This window comes from Salvelinus alpinus, chromosome 2, assembly GCF_045679555.1.
Source record: "Salvelinus alpinus chromosome 2, SLU_Salpinus.1, whole genome shotgun sequence".
In the NCBI taxonomy this organism is placed as follows: Eukaryota; Metazoa; Chordata; class Actinopteri; order Salmoniformes; family Salmonidae; genus Salvelinus; species Salvelinus alpinus.
The window spans coordinates 35,030,485-35,047,152 of record NC_092087.1 but is presented as its reverse complement, the minus strand read 5'-3'; the positions used below and the strand labels follow the sequence as shown (position 1 = coordinate 35,047,152).

The following is a 16,668-nucleotide window of genomic DNA, read 5'->3' as shown; positions in this document are numbered from 1 at the left end:
CTGAACATTGTGAATGCTGAACATTGGAATGGCATTTAATTTTCCCGCTGTACCGAAACCGAACTGTGACCCCAAAACCGCAATACATAGCAAACCATGGGTTTGGTGAACCGTTACACCCCTACCGTCTACGCTTCCCCTAAAATCACACGCTTACTGTCCCAGGCTACCCAAGAGTCCCTGCTCCTCTTCTCCCTCCCAATCTCTTATGATCCAGCCCTCACTCCACCACTCACCAGCCGCTCTGCTAATCAGCCCAGCTCTCACAGCATCTGAATATAGCAAAGAGAGAGCCCAGCCCAGTGTCACATTACACATAACATACCTTGCGCTATAGCTCTTACCTCAGGATATTAAACCATTCAGCTCAGCCGGCCACCTTGAGCTGGTGGCAGGGTCATTCCTGAGTGTGTCTGAGATCAGAGAGAGGGGCTGTAAACAACTCCTTATCTCGACTAGGAGGGCTAAGAGAGGTGTCCCTTGACCCCCATCTAACCCCCCAACCCACCCGTCCCTCTGTGGTCTTTCAGAGCCTCTCCAATGATGGACGGTATTTATGAGGCAGCTCAGTCTTGGCAGCACTGGTTGGGCACTGATTTAGAGGCTGTGCTGTTGGCAGATAGCATAGTACAGCAGTATAGGGACACAAACACACATTGGAAGGTGACACAAACAGGAAACAACACCTATGTTTTTAATTGTCACTCATGTACCGTAAATATACACATTCACAGAGTCCTGACCTGTATTATAGAGAATCTGACTCTCCACACAGAGTTGGTATCTGATATGACCCTGACCACAACTGCCCTTGGCTTGCAGGAATGTTCAGTTTACTCAGTGAGCTGAGTGAGGAGCAGTAAACTTGATATCCCACCCCTGTGTGAGTCAGTGTGCACGAGTGAGTGAATAGGTGGAAAAGTGATTGAGTAAGTGAGTTGATGTACAGGACATTGTCAGTTGACAAATGTCCCAATTCTATTGTAAACTCCTATTGTGAGGGGGTAAATGGGTCATTCCATGAAAAGGGTGTCTTTTGTGTCCCTTTGATATTTTAAGTAGAAATTATGCACCAATATTGAATTTTTATGAAATGAAGTGCCTTTTAATTTATACCACATCGAGAATTCAATAAATCCGATTTTTTATATAAATAAAGGCTTGCTAAAGTGCCAAAATTCAGCATTTCGTCAACACTGTGTCAACTCTAGGAAGATTTCAACCAACTTATTCAAATAAATCCTCGAAGTTTCACCATAATTGTAAAGGTCTAGTTATTTTGTTGTTTTGACAAAGTCATTTCTGAAGATTACAAAACATTATGGACACCTGCTCTTTCCATGACATAGACTGACCAGGTGATTCCAGGTTTAAAGCTATGTCCCCTTATTGATGTCACTTGTTTAATCCACTTCAAATCAGTGTAGATGAAAGGGAGGAGACAGGTTAAAGAAGTATTTTAAGCCTTGAGACAATTGAGACATGGATTGTATATGTGTCCCATTCAGAGGGTGACTGGGCAAGACAAAATACTTATGTGCCTTTAAATGGGGTATGGTAGTAGGTGCCAGGCACACCGGTTTGTGTCAAGAACTGCATTGCTGGTGGGTTTTTCACGCTCAACAGTTTCCTGTGTGATCAAGAATGGTCCACCACCCAAAGGACATCCAGCCAACTTGACACAACTGTGGGAAGCATTGGAGTTAACATGGGCCAGCATCCCTGTGGAGCGCTTTCGACACCTTGTAGAGTCCATGCCCTGACGAATTGAGGCTGTTCTGAGGGCAAAAGGGGGTTTCAGATCCGACTAGGCGAGAGAAATTGTTTGCCATGTTTTGTGTTTTGGTAAGGGCTCAGAGCGACGTCACACACTAAAGAAGGCTCAACCAATCACTCAAGGGGTTCATGAATATTTGTGCCACAATACCATTCAAGTCATTGGACCGATAAGCATTTTTCGCACATCATGTCCAAATCATCCATAAGTATATACAATTGATTGTGAAGTTTAACAAAGCCACTTATAGATGATTTGAACATGCACAAAGGATCAGTCCCATGACAACAAACACATGGATGATGTCAAGCCAGGGCCAACTATATTACACTTCAAGATTCAATCATAAAAGAACGTATCATAGATAGCCTATGTGTTGCTTTGTTAGGAAAAAAATATAATAATGTTTGTCCTACCTTATCTCTTTGTGGAAGACCCTTTGTCACAACAGCACTGCTCCAACAGTGAGAGACAGAAAGTTCTAGATAGCTAGGGTAAGAAACTGCACAAACTAAACTGTTAAGTCACAACGAAAACTGAGCTACAGTGCCTCTCCGTGGCAATAAGAAACTGTCACTTATTATGTCACTTTTCAACAGGAGTGGAAAACACACGCGTGCAGTTACACAAACTGGCATATATGCAGAGGAGTTAAAAGTGGGAGTCACTCCCTGATTCTCCAATCACGTTTTTATCCTTCCTTTCTTACTGAGATAGGAGAGAGGGGCACATCCTTGTAGTAGGTCAAAGTCCATGGGGTGATAAACAAGCTGTTATACTGTACGGTACACTACAGTATGGAAACCAGAGGGCCAGGGCGAGGAGAAAGGGACACCAACAGCTCTACTGATAACCAAGGGTTTGCTTAGTGATTGTTAGTTAGGCTAACACTAATCATTCTCACCGACCATAAACTGGTCATCACTATAAGCCTAACAAAAATGAGGTGTTGGGACGTTATGTAACAACAACAAATTTGAATATTTAAAACCATAGTATTATGAGAATTAGGCTAGCGTGTTTTTAATGTGAACATTAAAACAATGGAACAAGAGATGACAAAAGCAAAAACCATCCAAATAAAAATCCTAATTTGATCCCACAGCTGCTTTTAAAAAGCTGGAAGTGTATGACAACAGGGGGAGAGTAATGATATGCTGGATGGAGTGTTTTTCCCCCAGCCCCCTGGGGAAATACTGTAGGACCTTATTCGGAAAGTATTCAGACCCCTTCCATTTTTCTACATTTTGTTACGTTACAGCCTTATTCCTCATCAATCTGCACACAATACCCCATAATGACAAAGCGAAAATAGGTTTTTAGAAATCCTTGCAAATGTATTACCTTATTTACATAAGTAGTCAGACCCTTTGCTATGAGACTCAAAATTGAGCTCAGGTACATCCTGTTTCCATTGATCATCCTTGAGAAGTTTCTACAACTTGATTGGAGTCCACCTGTGGTAAATTAAATTCATTGGATATGATTTGGAAAGGTACACACCTGTCTTTATAAGGTCCCACAGTTGACAGTGCATGTCAGAGCAAAAACCAAGCCATTAGGTCGAAGGAATTGTCCGTAGCACTCCTAGACAGGATTGTGTCAAGGCACAGATCTGGGGAATGCAGCATTGAAGGTCCCCAAGAACACAGTGGCCTCCATCATTCTTAAATGGAAGAAGTTTGGAACCACCAAGACTCTTCCTAAAGATGGCAAAACTGAGCAATTGGGGGAGAAGGGTCTTGGTCAGAGAGGTGACCAAGAACCCAAAGGTCACTCTGACAGAGCTCCAGAGTTCCTCTATGGAGATGGGAGAACGTTCCAGAATAACAACAAACTCTGCAGCACTCCACCAATCTAGCCACTCCTCAGTAAAAGGTACATGACAGCCCGCTTGGAGTTTGCCAAAAGGCACCTAAATTACTCTGACCATGAGAAACAAGATGATCTGGTCTGATGAAACCAAGATGTAACTTTTTGGCCTGAATGCCAAGCGTCATGTCTGGAGGAAACCTGGCACCATCCCTACGGTGAAGCATGGTGTTGGCAGCATCATGCTGTGGGGATATTCTTCAGTGGCAGGGACTGGGAGACTAGTCAGGATCAAGGGAAAGATGAACAGAGCAAAGTGCAGCTAGATCCTTAATGAAAACCTGCTCCAGAGCACTCTGGGGCGAAGGTTCACCTTCCAACAAGACAACGCAGGAGTGGCTTCGGGACAAGTCTGTGAATGTCCCTGAGTGGCCAAGCCAGAGCCCGGACTTGAACCTGATCGAACATCTCTTGAGAGACCCCCATCCAACCTGACAGAGATTGAGAGGATCTGCAGAGAAGAATGAGAGAAACACCCCAAATACAAGTGTGCCAAGCTTGTAGTGGTATACCCAAGAAGACTCAAGGTGGTAATCGCTGCCAAAGGTGCTTCAACAAAGTACTGAGTGAAGTGTCTGAATACTTGTGTCAATGTGATATCAGTTTTATATTTAATACATTTGCAATAATTTCTAAAAACCTGTATTTGCATTGTCATTATGGGGTACTGTGTGTAGATTGCTAAGGAAAAAAGCAATTTAATCAATTTTAGAATAAGGCTATAACGTAACAATATGTGGAAAAAGTCAAAGGGTCTGAATACTTTCCGAATGCACTGTAAATCACTTCATACAGTATATTTATTGGTTGAATGCAGAAATCTGCTGGCGTCATATGCTGCAGTGGTCTGATGAGGCCCCATTGGAAGGCAGCTGCATTCAGGCAGTATGTAGGCTAGGGATTCATGAGACAGAAAAACGAAATGTAAACAGAAGAAGGGCTTTACCATCAGAACAAATCTTATCCAATAATATAGGCCTAACTACAAAAAAAGCATGTGTACGCCTGTGAATATTTGTATCAAACAAAAAAGCACTTAAATAATGCCATCTTGCAAAGCATAATAGGGGGGCCAGAGTGTGGCCTATAAAGTAGCATTCTGTGTGTTTTCCACAACAATCAATTGGCACCTAAAACTGTTTCACGTCCAACTGCATGAGTGCATCCTTTATTGTAGTAATTTGGCAGTTAAGATCTCCCTAACTAGATGCTGTGTGTGCCTCCCTTCACCATGACAGTTATTTGGTGTGTGAAGCTCTAAAATGGGTGGATGTGCCTCCTATGGCAGAGGGTGGGAAAGGGCTCAGCCAAGCGGCTAATCGAGGGGACTTAAATGACTGCACTGGAGGAGAGAGCTCTAAGTTATTTATTACTGCAGCAGAGACAGGCTACCTCAGCACAGTGTGCACACACACACACCACAGCCTGAGTTTCCTTGTGAGTTACTGCCTCTGTGATCCACTAGCCTGGCTGCATCTCTCCAGCCATTCAACATTCATGCTGGCTAATAGGATGGTACATTCAGAGGCTGCTGAAAATAGATGCTCTGGTGACAACAGCACACACACAGCAGTATGAGTTGTTAGTTGTTTAACTGGGCAGGGTTCTTGGCACAGAGTTTCTGTGTAGGCTACTGTAAGTGCTAGCTTAGTGCTGACTTCACTCTTTATGTTGTGCGAAGTTAAACAGGCTTCACTGCTTTAAAATGCCTACCAAGTACTGATCAATTTGAAACTTAACATATGAAATTTCCCTCAATAACAATGAAGTTGGTGTCATGTACTGTAGGCTTAGGCGGTATACCATATACAGTATCCCGGGGAATTTTGAAATACCGACGGTATGATTTTCAATACTGTCAACAACAAAAAATAAAACAATACATTTTTAGTTTGGGGCGCCCTAAAGCTAACTTATCTTAGATTAGTTAACTATCTATGATGTGCCAAATAAATTATCTCCAGCTCAGGGCTCCAGCAATGCATTTGGTTTGATTACTTGCTAACTAAGTGGATAGCTTTTAAGATTAAGCTTCTTGGTTACAGCAGACAATCAATCCCCTCCTGGATCAAGAACCCTTCTACCTAAATTAGTTTTGTGCGTCAATTATTAGACTTTTTTAATCCTTTAAAAAAAATATTTGTGAAAAAATAGCACCCCTTGTGTACACTGCCGGAAATACTATATACTCCGGTATAGTACAGGAAAGGTATTTATATTTAACCGTTATTTAACTAGGCAAGTCAGTTAAGAACAAATTCTTATTTACAATGACGGCCTACCCCGGCCAAACCCGGTCGACACTGGGCCAATTGTGTGCCGCCCTATGGGACTCCCAATCCCGGCCGGATGTGATACAGCCTGGATTCGAACCAGGGACTGTAGTGACACCTCTTGCACTGAGATGCAGTGCCTTAGACCGCTGCACCACTCAGGAGCCCATGAAGCAGTGTGTCTGCTGCAGTCATTTAAGATGTGGCGCTGCGCTATGGCAAAATCATTGCCGCCACGCACCCACAATATGGAACACTATCAAATATTTCAACCGAGGCACATTTTCAAGATGCTACAACAGTCCACATTTACTTTTCCTCTGCAAACAAAACAAGTAATGACTAGAAAAATCAGACAACCCCATAGTAGAATACTTTATCTAAAATATTCCTCTCGAAGCGCATTCAAGTAAAGAGTGCCATAGGGAGGGAAACATGCATTCTGACAAGCAGTTAATGCACAGAAGTTATTGCATTCATGGGGACAACAGCAGTTTTAATGGTCTTTGTTAAAAAGAGCGGGATCCCAGCTTTCCATTATTTATTTTTAAACTCCTAAATATGCGTAAACTGCACCATTTTCAAACCCTGAGTTTTTAGCAGTGGCATGGTTAATAAGCACTTTACCGCTTTGCAATTCGCTGTGAGTGCATAGCGGAGAGTGGAGCTAAATCTAACACGTCAATTGTAGGGTAACTTATGTTAAAACACGACCATACTTCAGAATCTTTTTGTGGTAGTGACTTACATTTTTTGGAAATTTTTAGATGAGCAAGAGTAATGCCAACCAAAGTGTTGGGGGAAAAAATGATGACATGAAGTGGTTACTGTGAGAAGTACAGGCAGGGGGCGTGTTACCCAGGTGGCGGTTTACACCAAGGTAGGCCGGCCAACATTATATTCACTGTGTTTATGCAATTTTTGGGGAACATAAAATGTACCAATAGGATGCTCACTAGTTAAAAGATCACATTTGGGATCTAGATAATGATTAGCCCAATAGGCTACATGCAGATAGACAACCCCATGCTTCAGTGTATTTATTTATAGCAACTATGCTGCATCAGTTGGGCTACAAGTGATAATGCTTATTGATAATAGTGTACCTGATAATATGGACCATGCATAGGCTATATGCATGGTCCAAAATGTTAAAATACATTTTACAAATAATTTGACCAATATGTTATTGGGCTCATTTCTGGAGGTGAAAATTATATTTTAGACGGCGCCAGCTTAATGTTATTAGACGTTCAAGCAGCAAAGCTGCTTCACCTTTATTTAACCAGGTAGGCCAGTTGAGAACAAGTTCTCATTTACAACTGCGACCTGGCCTAGATAAAGCAAAGCAGTGCGACACACACAACAACACAGAGTTACACATGGAATAAACAAACGTACAGTCAATAACACAATAGAAAAAATCTATATACAGTGAGTGCAAATGAGGTAAGATTAGGGAGGTAAGGCAATAAATATGCCGTAGTGGCGAAGTAATTACGATTTAGCAATTAAACACTGGAGTGATAGATGCGCAGAAGAGTAATGTGCAAGTAGAGATACTGGGGGGGAAAGGAGAAAAAATATAAGATATGGAGATGAGGTAGTTGGATGGGCTATTTAAAGATGGGCTAAGTACAGGTGCAGTGATCTGTGAGCTGCTCTGACAGCTGATGCTTAAAGTTAGTGAGAGAGATATGAGTCTCCAGCTTCAGTGATTTTTGCAATTCGTTCCAGTCATTGGCAGCAGAGAACAGGAAGGAAAGGCAGCCAAAGGAGGAATAGGCTTTGGGGGTGACCAGCGAATTTAATCTAGGTAGTGCCTTCAGATTCTGAGAAAATGAACAACTAAGGAATTATTTTCACTTCTCTCATTGACTTCTCAAACCCCAAACTGGTCTGCTTGGTCTGTTTCGCAAGTGTTCCTGGAAGTCTTGTGATGTTGCCCCTCTGTGGCCACACAAACTCTGTGGCCACACCCTTTCAAGCAAATGCCATGCCAATTGGCCATATGGTGGCAATAACAAGTGATTGAAAATGCAAACTTTGAAAGCTCACATCTCACTACTCGTTATATTTTCATATCTTGCTATGATTTGTTCTACCTTTGTCATTATTACCTTAGGCCTATCATGTTTTTAGGTTATTCACAAACAACTTAAAACATTCTGAGAACTTCATTGTTTGATCAGGAAGTAGCGCGGTGGGAGAAAGCCAGCATAAAAACTGAAGTCGTATTCATATAAAATGGAGAGAAAATACAAAATTAGACACCGGCGTGTCCAGTCTAAAAAAATCCTAAATGGGCTTTGGCTATATGGCCCAGATTCTTTTGACATTGAGAGGAAAAAAAATCGAACATATTTTCTCACAGGATATTTTGCGCTTCTTTGGTGAAAATCTTAGCTCTGTCTACATTGTCACACATTCTGCAAACTGTTTATAACATATGTATTGAAATAGGTTATGCAGGCTATAGCAAAGGAATAGGCCACTTGGCATGGCCCTGCTGTGGGATGCCCAGTCAGCTCTTTACTGCAATGTGCCAAGCTCGTTGAAATAGGCTATGCATTGTCTGTCATATCACGATGTCACCATCGACGATGGCTGCCAATCATCTTCGATATCCAATACTATCGTAATATCACCCAACCCTACTTGGTACACATGTTCCAAACGCTGTCAAAATTGGTCCAAAATACATTAAAAGCATATTGCATGATCTGTTCGATGTGGAGTTCTGATATTTGGCAAGCATGGTAAGTAGTACAGAAGTAGCTCATCCTAGGGCAATGTGTGGAATTTGTCCTGATGGTGGCGCTATGGGGCCAAAGCTTGAATCTCAGAATGGCTGCTTGCAGCTATATTTTTCATTCATTTTGGAGTAGAATGTCTGAGCTTCTCAGTTCTTCTACATAAAAATGCCCCTGTGTGTGTGACATAGCATGGCTTGGCCAAACAGCCAAAGGGGCCATTGTCATGGTGAGGGCTGTGATGAAATATAGGAAATAAATTAGCCCTATTGCTGTGCCCTATCCAAGCCCACTGGGGGAGATATGGAGGGGCTGGAAGTTGTGCTATCCCATTTCCAGCCAGGCTGTCCTCTAATAAACCGTACTGGCCACACAGAGAGGAGTGAGTGATTCAATTTGACATGAGTTTTGACAGATGCAAAACTTGACTATTGCTTACTTATCTGTGCTCCTCACTTACAAGGTCATAACAAACGTTTTCAGCTGATACTATCTTTCACAGTTCCAAAGGCCAAAACTGAAATGGGGAAAATACACTATACGATCAAAAGCATGTGGACACATGCTTGTCAAATATCTCAAATATATTGTTTTTGTTTTGTTGAAGAAGCAGAGGTGAGGAGCTTCATGGTAAAACAAATTGCAGTACCGCAGGACGTTGGTGGCTCCTTAGTTAGGGAGAACAGGCTCGTGGTAATGGCTGGAACGGAATTAGTGGAATTGTATCAAATACATGTGTTTGATGCCATTCCATTCACTCCGTTCTAGCCAGTATTATGAGCCATTCTCCCCTCAGCAGCCTCCACTGTGCAGTACATTTTCTGCTGTTCGATAGCGCAAGCAATGATATCCGAGGGAAAAAAACAGAGTTTGTCGTTTGCAGTAACTTCTTTGTTGTTGTAATATTGCATGGCAGTTTCACCAAGAAGGATTCTGGCTTTAAAGCTCTGATAAAGGAAAATGTTGTTGACCTCCTGCTATAGATCAAAATGTTTAGCTATTGGTGAATTAACAACCTTGATTAGACAATTAGAAACAATCAAACAAACCATATTCCATGATTAACCATGCATTTACTAAGCATGGTTGCTTTCAAATGGGAGAAAAATGTAGAAAGAAAAAAATCCCTTTTACAGTCCAACATCCTCTTCACACAGTCAGTGAAATAAAGGACAATTGAAAGTGCATGCAAAGCTCCCATTAGAACATAGGCCTAATCAACAAATGAATCCCCCCAAAAACTGGACTACCAGAGAAAGAAAATTCATATTTCCAGTTTTTCTTTATCTTTCCCATTCTACTGTAGTAACATTGAGTGCCTTCACACTACTGCACTAGCATATGTCCGTTCGACTCCAAATGCGAATCAACACCCCCCACTCCTCCCGTTTAACCCCCGCTTTCCCTTACTCCCCTCTCTGGGACCCCACTGCACCCGCACCCCTCCACTCACCAGGGCTGGTGGTGCTCTGCAGACTCCCCCTCTTGCGCAGTGGGGATTTAGACTTTCCTTGGCCCTCGCTGGAGGAGGATGACATCTTGCTGCCTGTGCTCCTGTGACAGCCGAAGCAGAGTGAGGCAGAGCTGCAGAACAGCCGGCAGAGGCAGAGAGGCGCAGCTGTGACGCTAGCGCTAGCTTTAACATTAGGGGGACTTTTGTTTGCAGCTGGATGGCAGGGCCCATGCAGGGCCTGTGGAAACCCATCTGCAGGGCTGGCTCCTCCCCCCGCATAGCCCCAGCCCCAGGTCAGCAGTCAGGCAACACGGGGCCCGGACACAACGCAGCCCAAGGCTTCGCCCTGCCACGCTGGGCCCCATCCTCCTCGGTTGAACGAGCTGCCGAGAGCCAATGCAGAGAAAGACAACGGTGGAGGAGGGCATTGCAGTTCAGCGTTTTCAGCGCAGTAAAAGTGTGATAGGCAGGAGGCCCTGAGTGAGACACACAACTACACCACAGCAAACATGGTACAGGACAGCAGCACCAACGAGAGCACACGACAGAATGTTTTTCAGGTCTTCTAAAAATAGAAATTGATGACAAATATCTTAGATCGGCAGTGCTCGACTTGGGCCGAAGCGGAGTTCAGGCACTTCTAATTTTTGGGGAATTGTGTACTGGCTCATCTATAAAACAAAGTAGCCTATCGCTGTCCTAGTTTTCACACACCGAGATAATAAAGTTTGATCAAAGCGGAATGAAGGCGGGATCTGCATTGAATAGCAATAAAGAGTGGGCATTCATCAGCCTGAATAAGCATGATGCGCTGTTCCAAGTTGTCAAATGAGGGTTTGTAAAGGTCATGAAAAGTTATGGAAATTAGTTTCATATTTTTTTGTCAATGTAATTCATGAAGGCACACTTAAATATTATCAATCACTTAAAAATCTACATATCAGCGATCATCGGAATGACACTTCAGTGTGCGTCGGTGTGTGCTGCGTGTGTGGCAGTGCGAGTGTGCCGTTGCCTGAGGAGAGCGCGTGACATTTCAGCAGCAGGTATAAGATAATGACAGACAGACTAACTAGATCACCAATTCAAAATAAAACTTGCGAGCGGTGGTGGAAAAAGTACCCAACTGTCATACTTGAGCAAAAGTAAAGATACCTTAATAGAAAATGACTAAAGTAAAAGTGAAAGTCACCCAGTAAAATTCTACTTGAGTAAAAGTCTAAAAGCATTTGGTTTTAAATATACTTAAGTATCATAAGTAAATGTTATTGCTAAAATATACTTAAGTTTCAAAAGTAAAAGTACAAGTATAAACAATAAAAAAAATACTTATATTAAGCAAACAAGACCTGATCATTTTCAACAACAAAAATATTTATAGTAAATTATTATATAATTTTTTTACCCCCTTTTTCTCCCCAATTTCGTGGTATCCGATTGGTAGTTACAAACTTGTCTCATTGCTGCAACTCCCGTATGGACTCGGGAGAGGCGAAGGTCGAGAGCCGTGCGTCCTCCAAAACACAACCCAACCAAGCCGCACTGCTTCTTGACACAATGCCCACTTAACCAGGAAGACAGCCGCATCAATGTGTCGGAGGAAACACCGTACACCTGGTGACCGTGTCAGCGTGCACTGTGCCCGGCCTACCACAGGAGTTGCTAGAGCGCGATGGGCCAAGGACATCCCTGCCGGCCAAACCCTCCCCTAACCCGGACAACGCTGGGCCAATTGTGTGCCGGCCCATGGGTCTCCCGGTCGTGGCTGGCTGCGACAGATCCTGGGCTCAAACCCAGAATCTCTAGTGGCACAGCTAGCACGGCAATGCAGTGCCTTAGACCAGTGCGCCAGTCGGGAGGCCCCATAATAAAGTAAATTACAGACACCCCAAAAAACTACTTAAGTAGTACTTTCAAGTATTTTTACTGAAGTACTTTACACCACTACTTGCGAGATAACTGACACAAGTTAACTATCTAACTAAGCATTAATGTTGTTGTCGCCTTTTCACCGGCACTGTAGATAGCCTAAATACATATGCATCGTTGGAAAACTGGGATTACCCTCTATTAAACAGCAGCCATGCATTTGAGACAACGTAAAAAAATATTCTAAGAATAGCCTAATCGACAAATAACTTCCTGTGCATAGATCTCCCCTGAAATATGATTATTTGAGCCTTATATATAAACATGTCTGGTTAGATACCTTGCTTTGAAGTAACCTATCTACCTTATCCATTTGATCCCTGATTCATTGAAAGAGGGAATCATTTCATAAAACCAAAAGTAATTGGTTGTAATTGTGCAAGATTTTATATCAAGTCTGGCAACCATCCTCCAAGATAGCTACAGGGTGTGCAGGCTTTTGTTCAAGCCCTGGGGCCTGTTGCACAAAAGTAGAATTAAGACATCCGGGATAAATGACTCAGCTGAGCTCAATGAAGCCAAAACATGTGCGTCCAGGCTTAATTGGTTGCACAAAGACCAAGCCAGGATGAGCAGACACGGATTCATTAAGCCAGGTGAAACCAATCCTGGATAGGTGCGCGCTCACGGCTCACTCAAATAGACCCCGCCACAGATCACAGATTAACTGATTTACCATGGCAACTAGAGCCGCGTACTTTTCCCCGTCGGAAGCACAAATCCTCATGGAGGCATACGAGGAGGTAAAAGATATAATTAAGAAGAAAGGCAACACCGCCACAGTGATAAAGCAAAGAGAAAAAGCGTGGCAAAGTATTGCAGACCGCCTGAATGCGTAAGTAGTGCACAATTACACACTCACCGCTCCGCTGAAACATCACAATTACAATTCAAATATTTAATTCACATCTCCAAAAATGCAGTTGTACTGTAATTATGAAACGGTTAAATTTTTAATTGAAATGCACTGCAGATATGAGTGAAATTGTGTAAAGTAACTCCATCACACTGTATAAAGCTATGATACATTTTTTGATATTTTTACTGAAAACAAGACAAAAATACCAAGTAATTTTTTGCAGTGTGACTCCATTAAATGTGTGTGTGTGTGTGTGTGTGTGTGTGTGTGTAGATTAAACATGAACGGGCCAAAACGGACATGGCAGCAGGTCAAAATCAAATACAAGAACATTCTGCAGAATGGTATGGTCCCTGACTAATATTTAACAAAGCACAAGCATATATTGTACCCAGAAGGTGCCTGCTCACACATTGTCTGTACTGTTTTAGCAGTGAAAAAGAATACCCACAGACAAGGCACGGGTGGTGGGTCACCAAAGGCTGACCTTACCCCAGCAGAGGACATGGCCTTGGAGCTAAATAAAGGCAGGCCCGTCTTAGAGGGGATCCCTGGGGGGAAAGAGACGAGCATAGGTTCCTCCCAAGATGCCACCCGCTTCATTCAAGGTATGTCCTTCCATCTCTACATGGGATACAACCACATTCATATTGAATCAATTTGGACTGTCTGACTTTGGTTTACCTATTGCCTTGCAGTGTCTGGCAGCACTGTGTTCCTGTTAGAGCCACCAGCACAAGCACCAGACGATGCTGATCCAGTGAGTACTCCATCAAAGGCATACTGTAGGCCTGGCATGTCTTGTCTACTAGCTTCAATATGAATCCGATTAAATGTGATAGGGTGAAGGCCCCAGTGCAGCAGCAACAGCACATGATGGAGACGATGATGAGGAGGAGACCATCTCTCTGGATTCCAGAAGGCATGAGGTATCATGTTAAGACTGTGAAAGTACTATTTACTCTACAATGGTGAGGAGTCCTCATCAAAATCAAAAAATCTAATTTCTTTTACAGGACCCAGATGCTATACAGTGGGAAAACCAGCCTGGCAACATAGTGCGTATTAATAAAAGGACACCACATCCTGCCAAATTCCAGCTGCGCTAATTGTATTGTGTTCACAGAGCTCACAAGCTATCAGAAAGTTGTATGGCAACCACCTCCGGCGCCAAATAGAACTGGCAGACATAGACATTCAGTACAAGAAGAAAAAGATGGAAAATCTTGCACTGGAGTCCGAAATAAAAAAGAGGACAATTAGGAAACTGGACCTTGAAATAAAAAAACTTGAGAGGGAGGTGAGATATGCCTTCAATGTACACTGTATGCTAACTGTAACACAAATGTATTAATCATTATTTTTCTTTCCTCCCCCAGCTCCAAGAAGATGACACAGCTCAAAATAAAAATTAGGTATATTCTCGTAAAGTCAAGTGAGCCATGACATATGAGCTCTTATTGTGAGCACACAGGACGGTGGCATCTTTCTAAGGTTTTTTTTATTTTCCCAGCAATCAGTACAACCAAGTCATCGTTATAAGGCATCGCCCTCTTTTGCCCACCCCCCCAGCACCAGGTGTGGCCGCTAGCCTATATGAAGGCCCAAAATTGTGTGTTCCTTTCTGCTCTGACAATGGCATGCCCATTCGTGCGAGATGTGGTGGATGAAGAAGCACTTGTGCTGAGGAGAGCCTTCAGGCGAGAAAGGGTCTTCAGGGACCGGTTGGACCCACTGGCCTTCCCTGATGACCATCTATATGAAAGATACAGGTTTTCTGCAGATGGCATCAGGTATCTATGCAGACTACTGGGTCCCAGGATTAAGCACCGCACTGCACGGAGCCATGCACTGAGTGTGGAGCAAATGGTTTGTGTGGCCTTGCGCTTTTTTGCTAGTGGAGCCTTCCTGTACTCAGTGGGGGATGCAGAACAGCTGAACAAGGCCACAATTTGCCGCACAATAAGGAGTGTGTGTCTGGCTATCAAAGCATTAGCAGATGTCTTCATCTCCTTCCCTGGCCACAGAAGACTCTGTGACATCAAAGAGGAGTTCTATAGGATTGCAGGTAAGAGGATCTACAAATTACAGGACAACTGTTAACACATAGTAGGATACTCATTACTTTGTGTGACAGGTTTCCCCAATGTCATTGGTGCAGTGGACTGCACACACATAAGGATAAAAGCCCCCTCAGGTGCCCATGAGGCCGATTTTGTGAATAGGAAATCCTTTCACAGCATTAATGTTCAGGTGAACATAACTTTTTGATATTGTCCATTGACGAACACTCTGCATTGCCAGTGATGTGCATTGATTGGTGTAATATTCCTCATCTTATGATTTCAGATGGTCTGCAATGCTGACTGTGTGATCAGCAATGTTGTGGCAAAATGGCCTGGCTCAGTCCATGACTCCAGAATCTTTCGGGCCTCTGAAATCTATCAGTGCCTATCACAAGGTAAGCCACACAACCCCTATTTATAACCATCATGGCTGTGTCAAGAATATCACTGTGTTTATGAGGTAGTAATGATGAGATTTTGTGTTGACAGGTGAATTCTCTGGTGTGTTGCTGGGAGACAGGGGGTATGGCTGCCAGCCTTTTCTCCTGACACCTTTCACAGACCCCCAGGAAGCACAGCAGGCCTACAACCATGCCCATGCCAGGACCAGGGCCAGAGTTGAAATGACCTTTGGCCTCCTGAAGGCACGCTTTCACTGCCTTCACAAATTAAGGGTCAGCCCTGTTAGGGCATGTGATATTACTGTGGCTTGTGCTGTCCTCCACAATGTGGCCTGCCTGAGGAAGGAGAGGGCCCCCAGAGTGCCACCAGCCATGGACTGGGACAATCCGGCAATCTTCCCTGATGACGACAGTGGTCGGCTGCTGAGGGACCAATATGTGTTGAATTATTTTAGTTAGTATGTGTGCTTTCAATTTTGGTTAAATATGTCCTGCGGTGGCAGAGGAATTTGGGGTTTTTTGGGTTCGTTTTTTGACGAATTTGGCCTCTTATGATGTTTGTGCGGTATACTGTGTGTAATACAAGGCTGCAGGGAGGCTACTGCATCCATTCATTTGTCTGTTCAGTTGATGTGTATGGATTTGTCCTGCATTTATTTTAGTGTGCAGACATGCAGGGTGTGTTATATACAGACCTTTGAATGTGTATGTATCATTTTGTATAATATGCTTGGATTCTGTGCTTTCCATCTTGTAGAGTCACTGTGACTTCAGTTTCGAAAGGAGCTGATGGTTTACCTGCTTTGTTTTGTCCTTATTCAATAAAGGAACATAATGTTACACATTGTGTTTTTATATTCATATGGAATGTGTATTTGTTTATATGACAGAGTACTAGGGCCACACTGAAGAAAAAGGATAAAGTCATAAATTTATGAGGCTGGTTCTTTCTGCAGAAAAGCTACATATTGTTTTTACAGTTTTGATACTTATGACAATGTGATACTTAATATTCTGGCACATCAGCATGTCTTTGTTTATGAAACCATACTGAAGTACAATTTCACGAAATGCCCCACATCTGTCATTTTAACAACTGTCCTCCTTTAAAACAACTGGTTACAATATTATGACTTGTGTTTTTTTCCCCTCTGTGGCCCTAATATTCTATCATTTTATATATAGCCTTATAGTCTATGGGAAACTGTAAATTATCTAATGATAGCAACATCATCTAAAAATCATTTTTTATCCAAAATCATTGAAATTAATGATCACAAACGTT

General features: G+C 42.9%; 1 protein-coding gene and 1 pseudogene across 7 annotated transcripts; one reads left to right on the top strand and one right to left on the bottom strand.

The window, feature by feature from the left end:
- The window catches only part of LOC139559612 (AMP deaminase 2-like), a 64,840-nt pseudogene extending 54,284 nt beyond the window's left edge, over positions 1–10,556 (bottom strand).
- A 1,565-nt stretch (positions 10,557–12,121) lies between these two features.
- LOC139559582 (putative nuclease HARBI1) lies at positions 12,122–16,223 on the top strand. 7 transcript variants are annotated; one of them, XM_071375749.1, is made up of 11 exons: positions 12,495–12,892; positions 13,190–13,260; positions 13,348–13,524; positions 13,615–13,676; positions 13,759–13,845; positions 13,933–13,974; positions 14,043–14,216; positions 14,296–14,331; positions 14,430–14,984; positions 15,266–15,377; positions 15,472–16,223. In XM_071375749.1, the coding sequence occupies exons 1-8, from the start codon at positions 12,735–12,737 to the stop codon at positions 14,329–14,331; spliced, it is 807 nt and encodes a 268-aa protein (XP_071231850.1). In that variant the 5' UTR covers positions 12,495–12,734; the 3' UTR covers positions 14,430–14,984; positions 15,266–15,377; positions 15,472–16,223. The 7 variants fall into 7 exon arrangements, with proteins under 7 accessions (XP_071231822.1, XP_071231841.1, XP_071231831.1 ...); XM_071375721.1 differs by adding an exon at positions 15,054–15,169 and having other exon boundaries at positions 12,122–12,892; positions 14,043–14,984; XM_071375740.1 differs by having other exon boundaries at positions 12,493–12,892; positions 14,043–14,331.
- The last annotated feature ends 445 nt before the right edge of the window (positions 16,224–16,668 follow it).

Excerpts from the sequence above, each read along its gene's own strand:
- LOC139559582 (XM_071375721.1), top strand. The coding sequence starts at position 14,513 with ATGAAGGCCCAAAATTGTGTGTTCCTTTCTGCTCTGACAATGGCATGC. Across the intron at positions 15,170-15,265 it reads TTCACAGCATTAATGTTCAG|ATGGTCTGCAATGCTGACTG; the intron begins GTGAACATAACT and ends TTATGATTTCAG. Across the intron at positions 15,378-15,471 it reads CTATCAGTGCCTATCACAAG|GTGAATTCTCTGGTGTGTTG; the intron begins GTAAGCCACACA and ends TTGTGTTGACAG.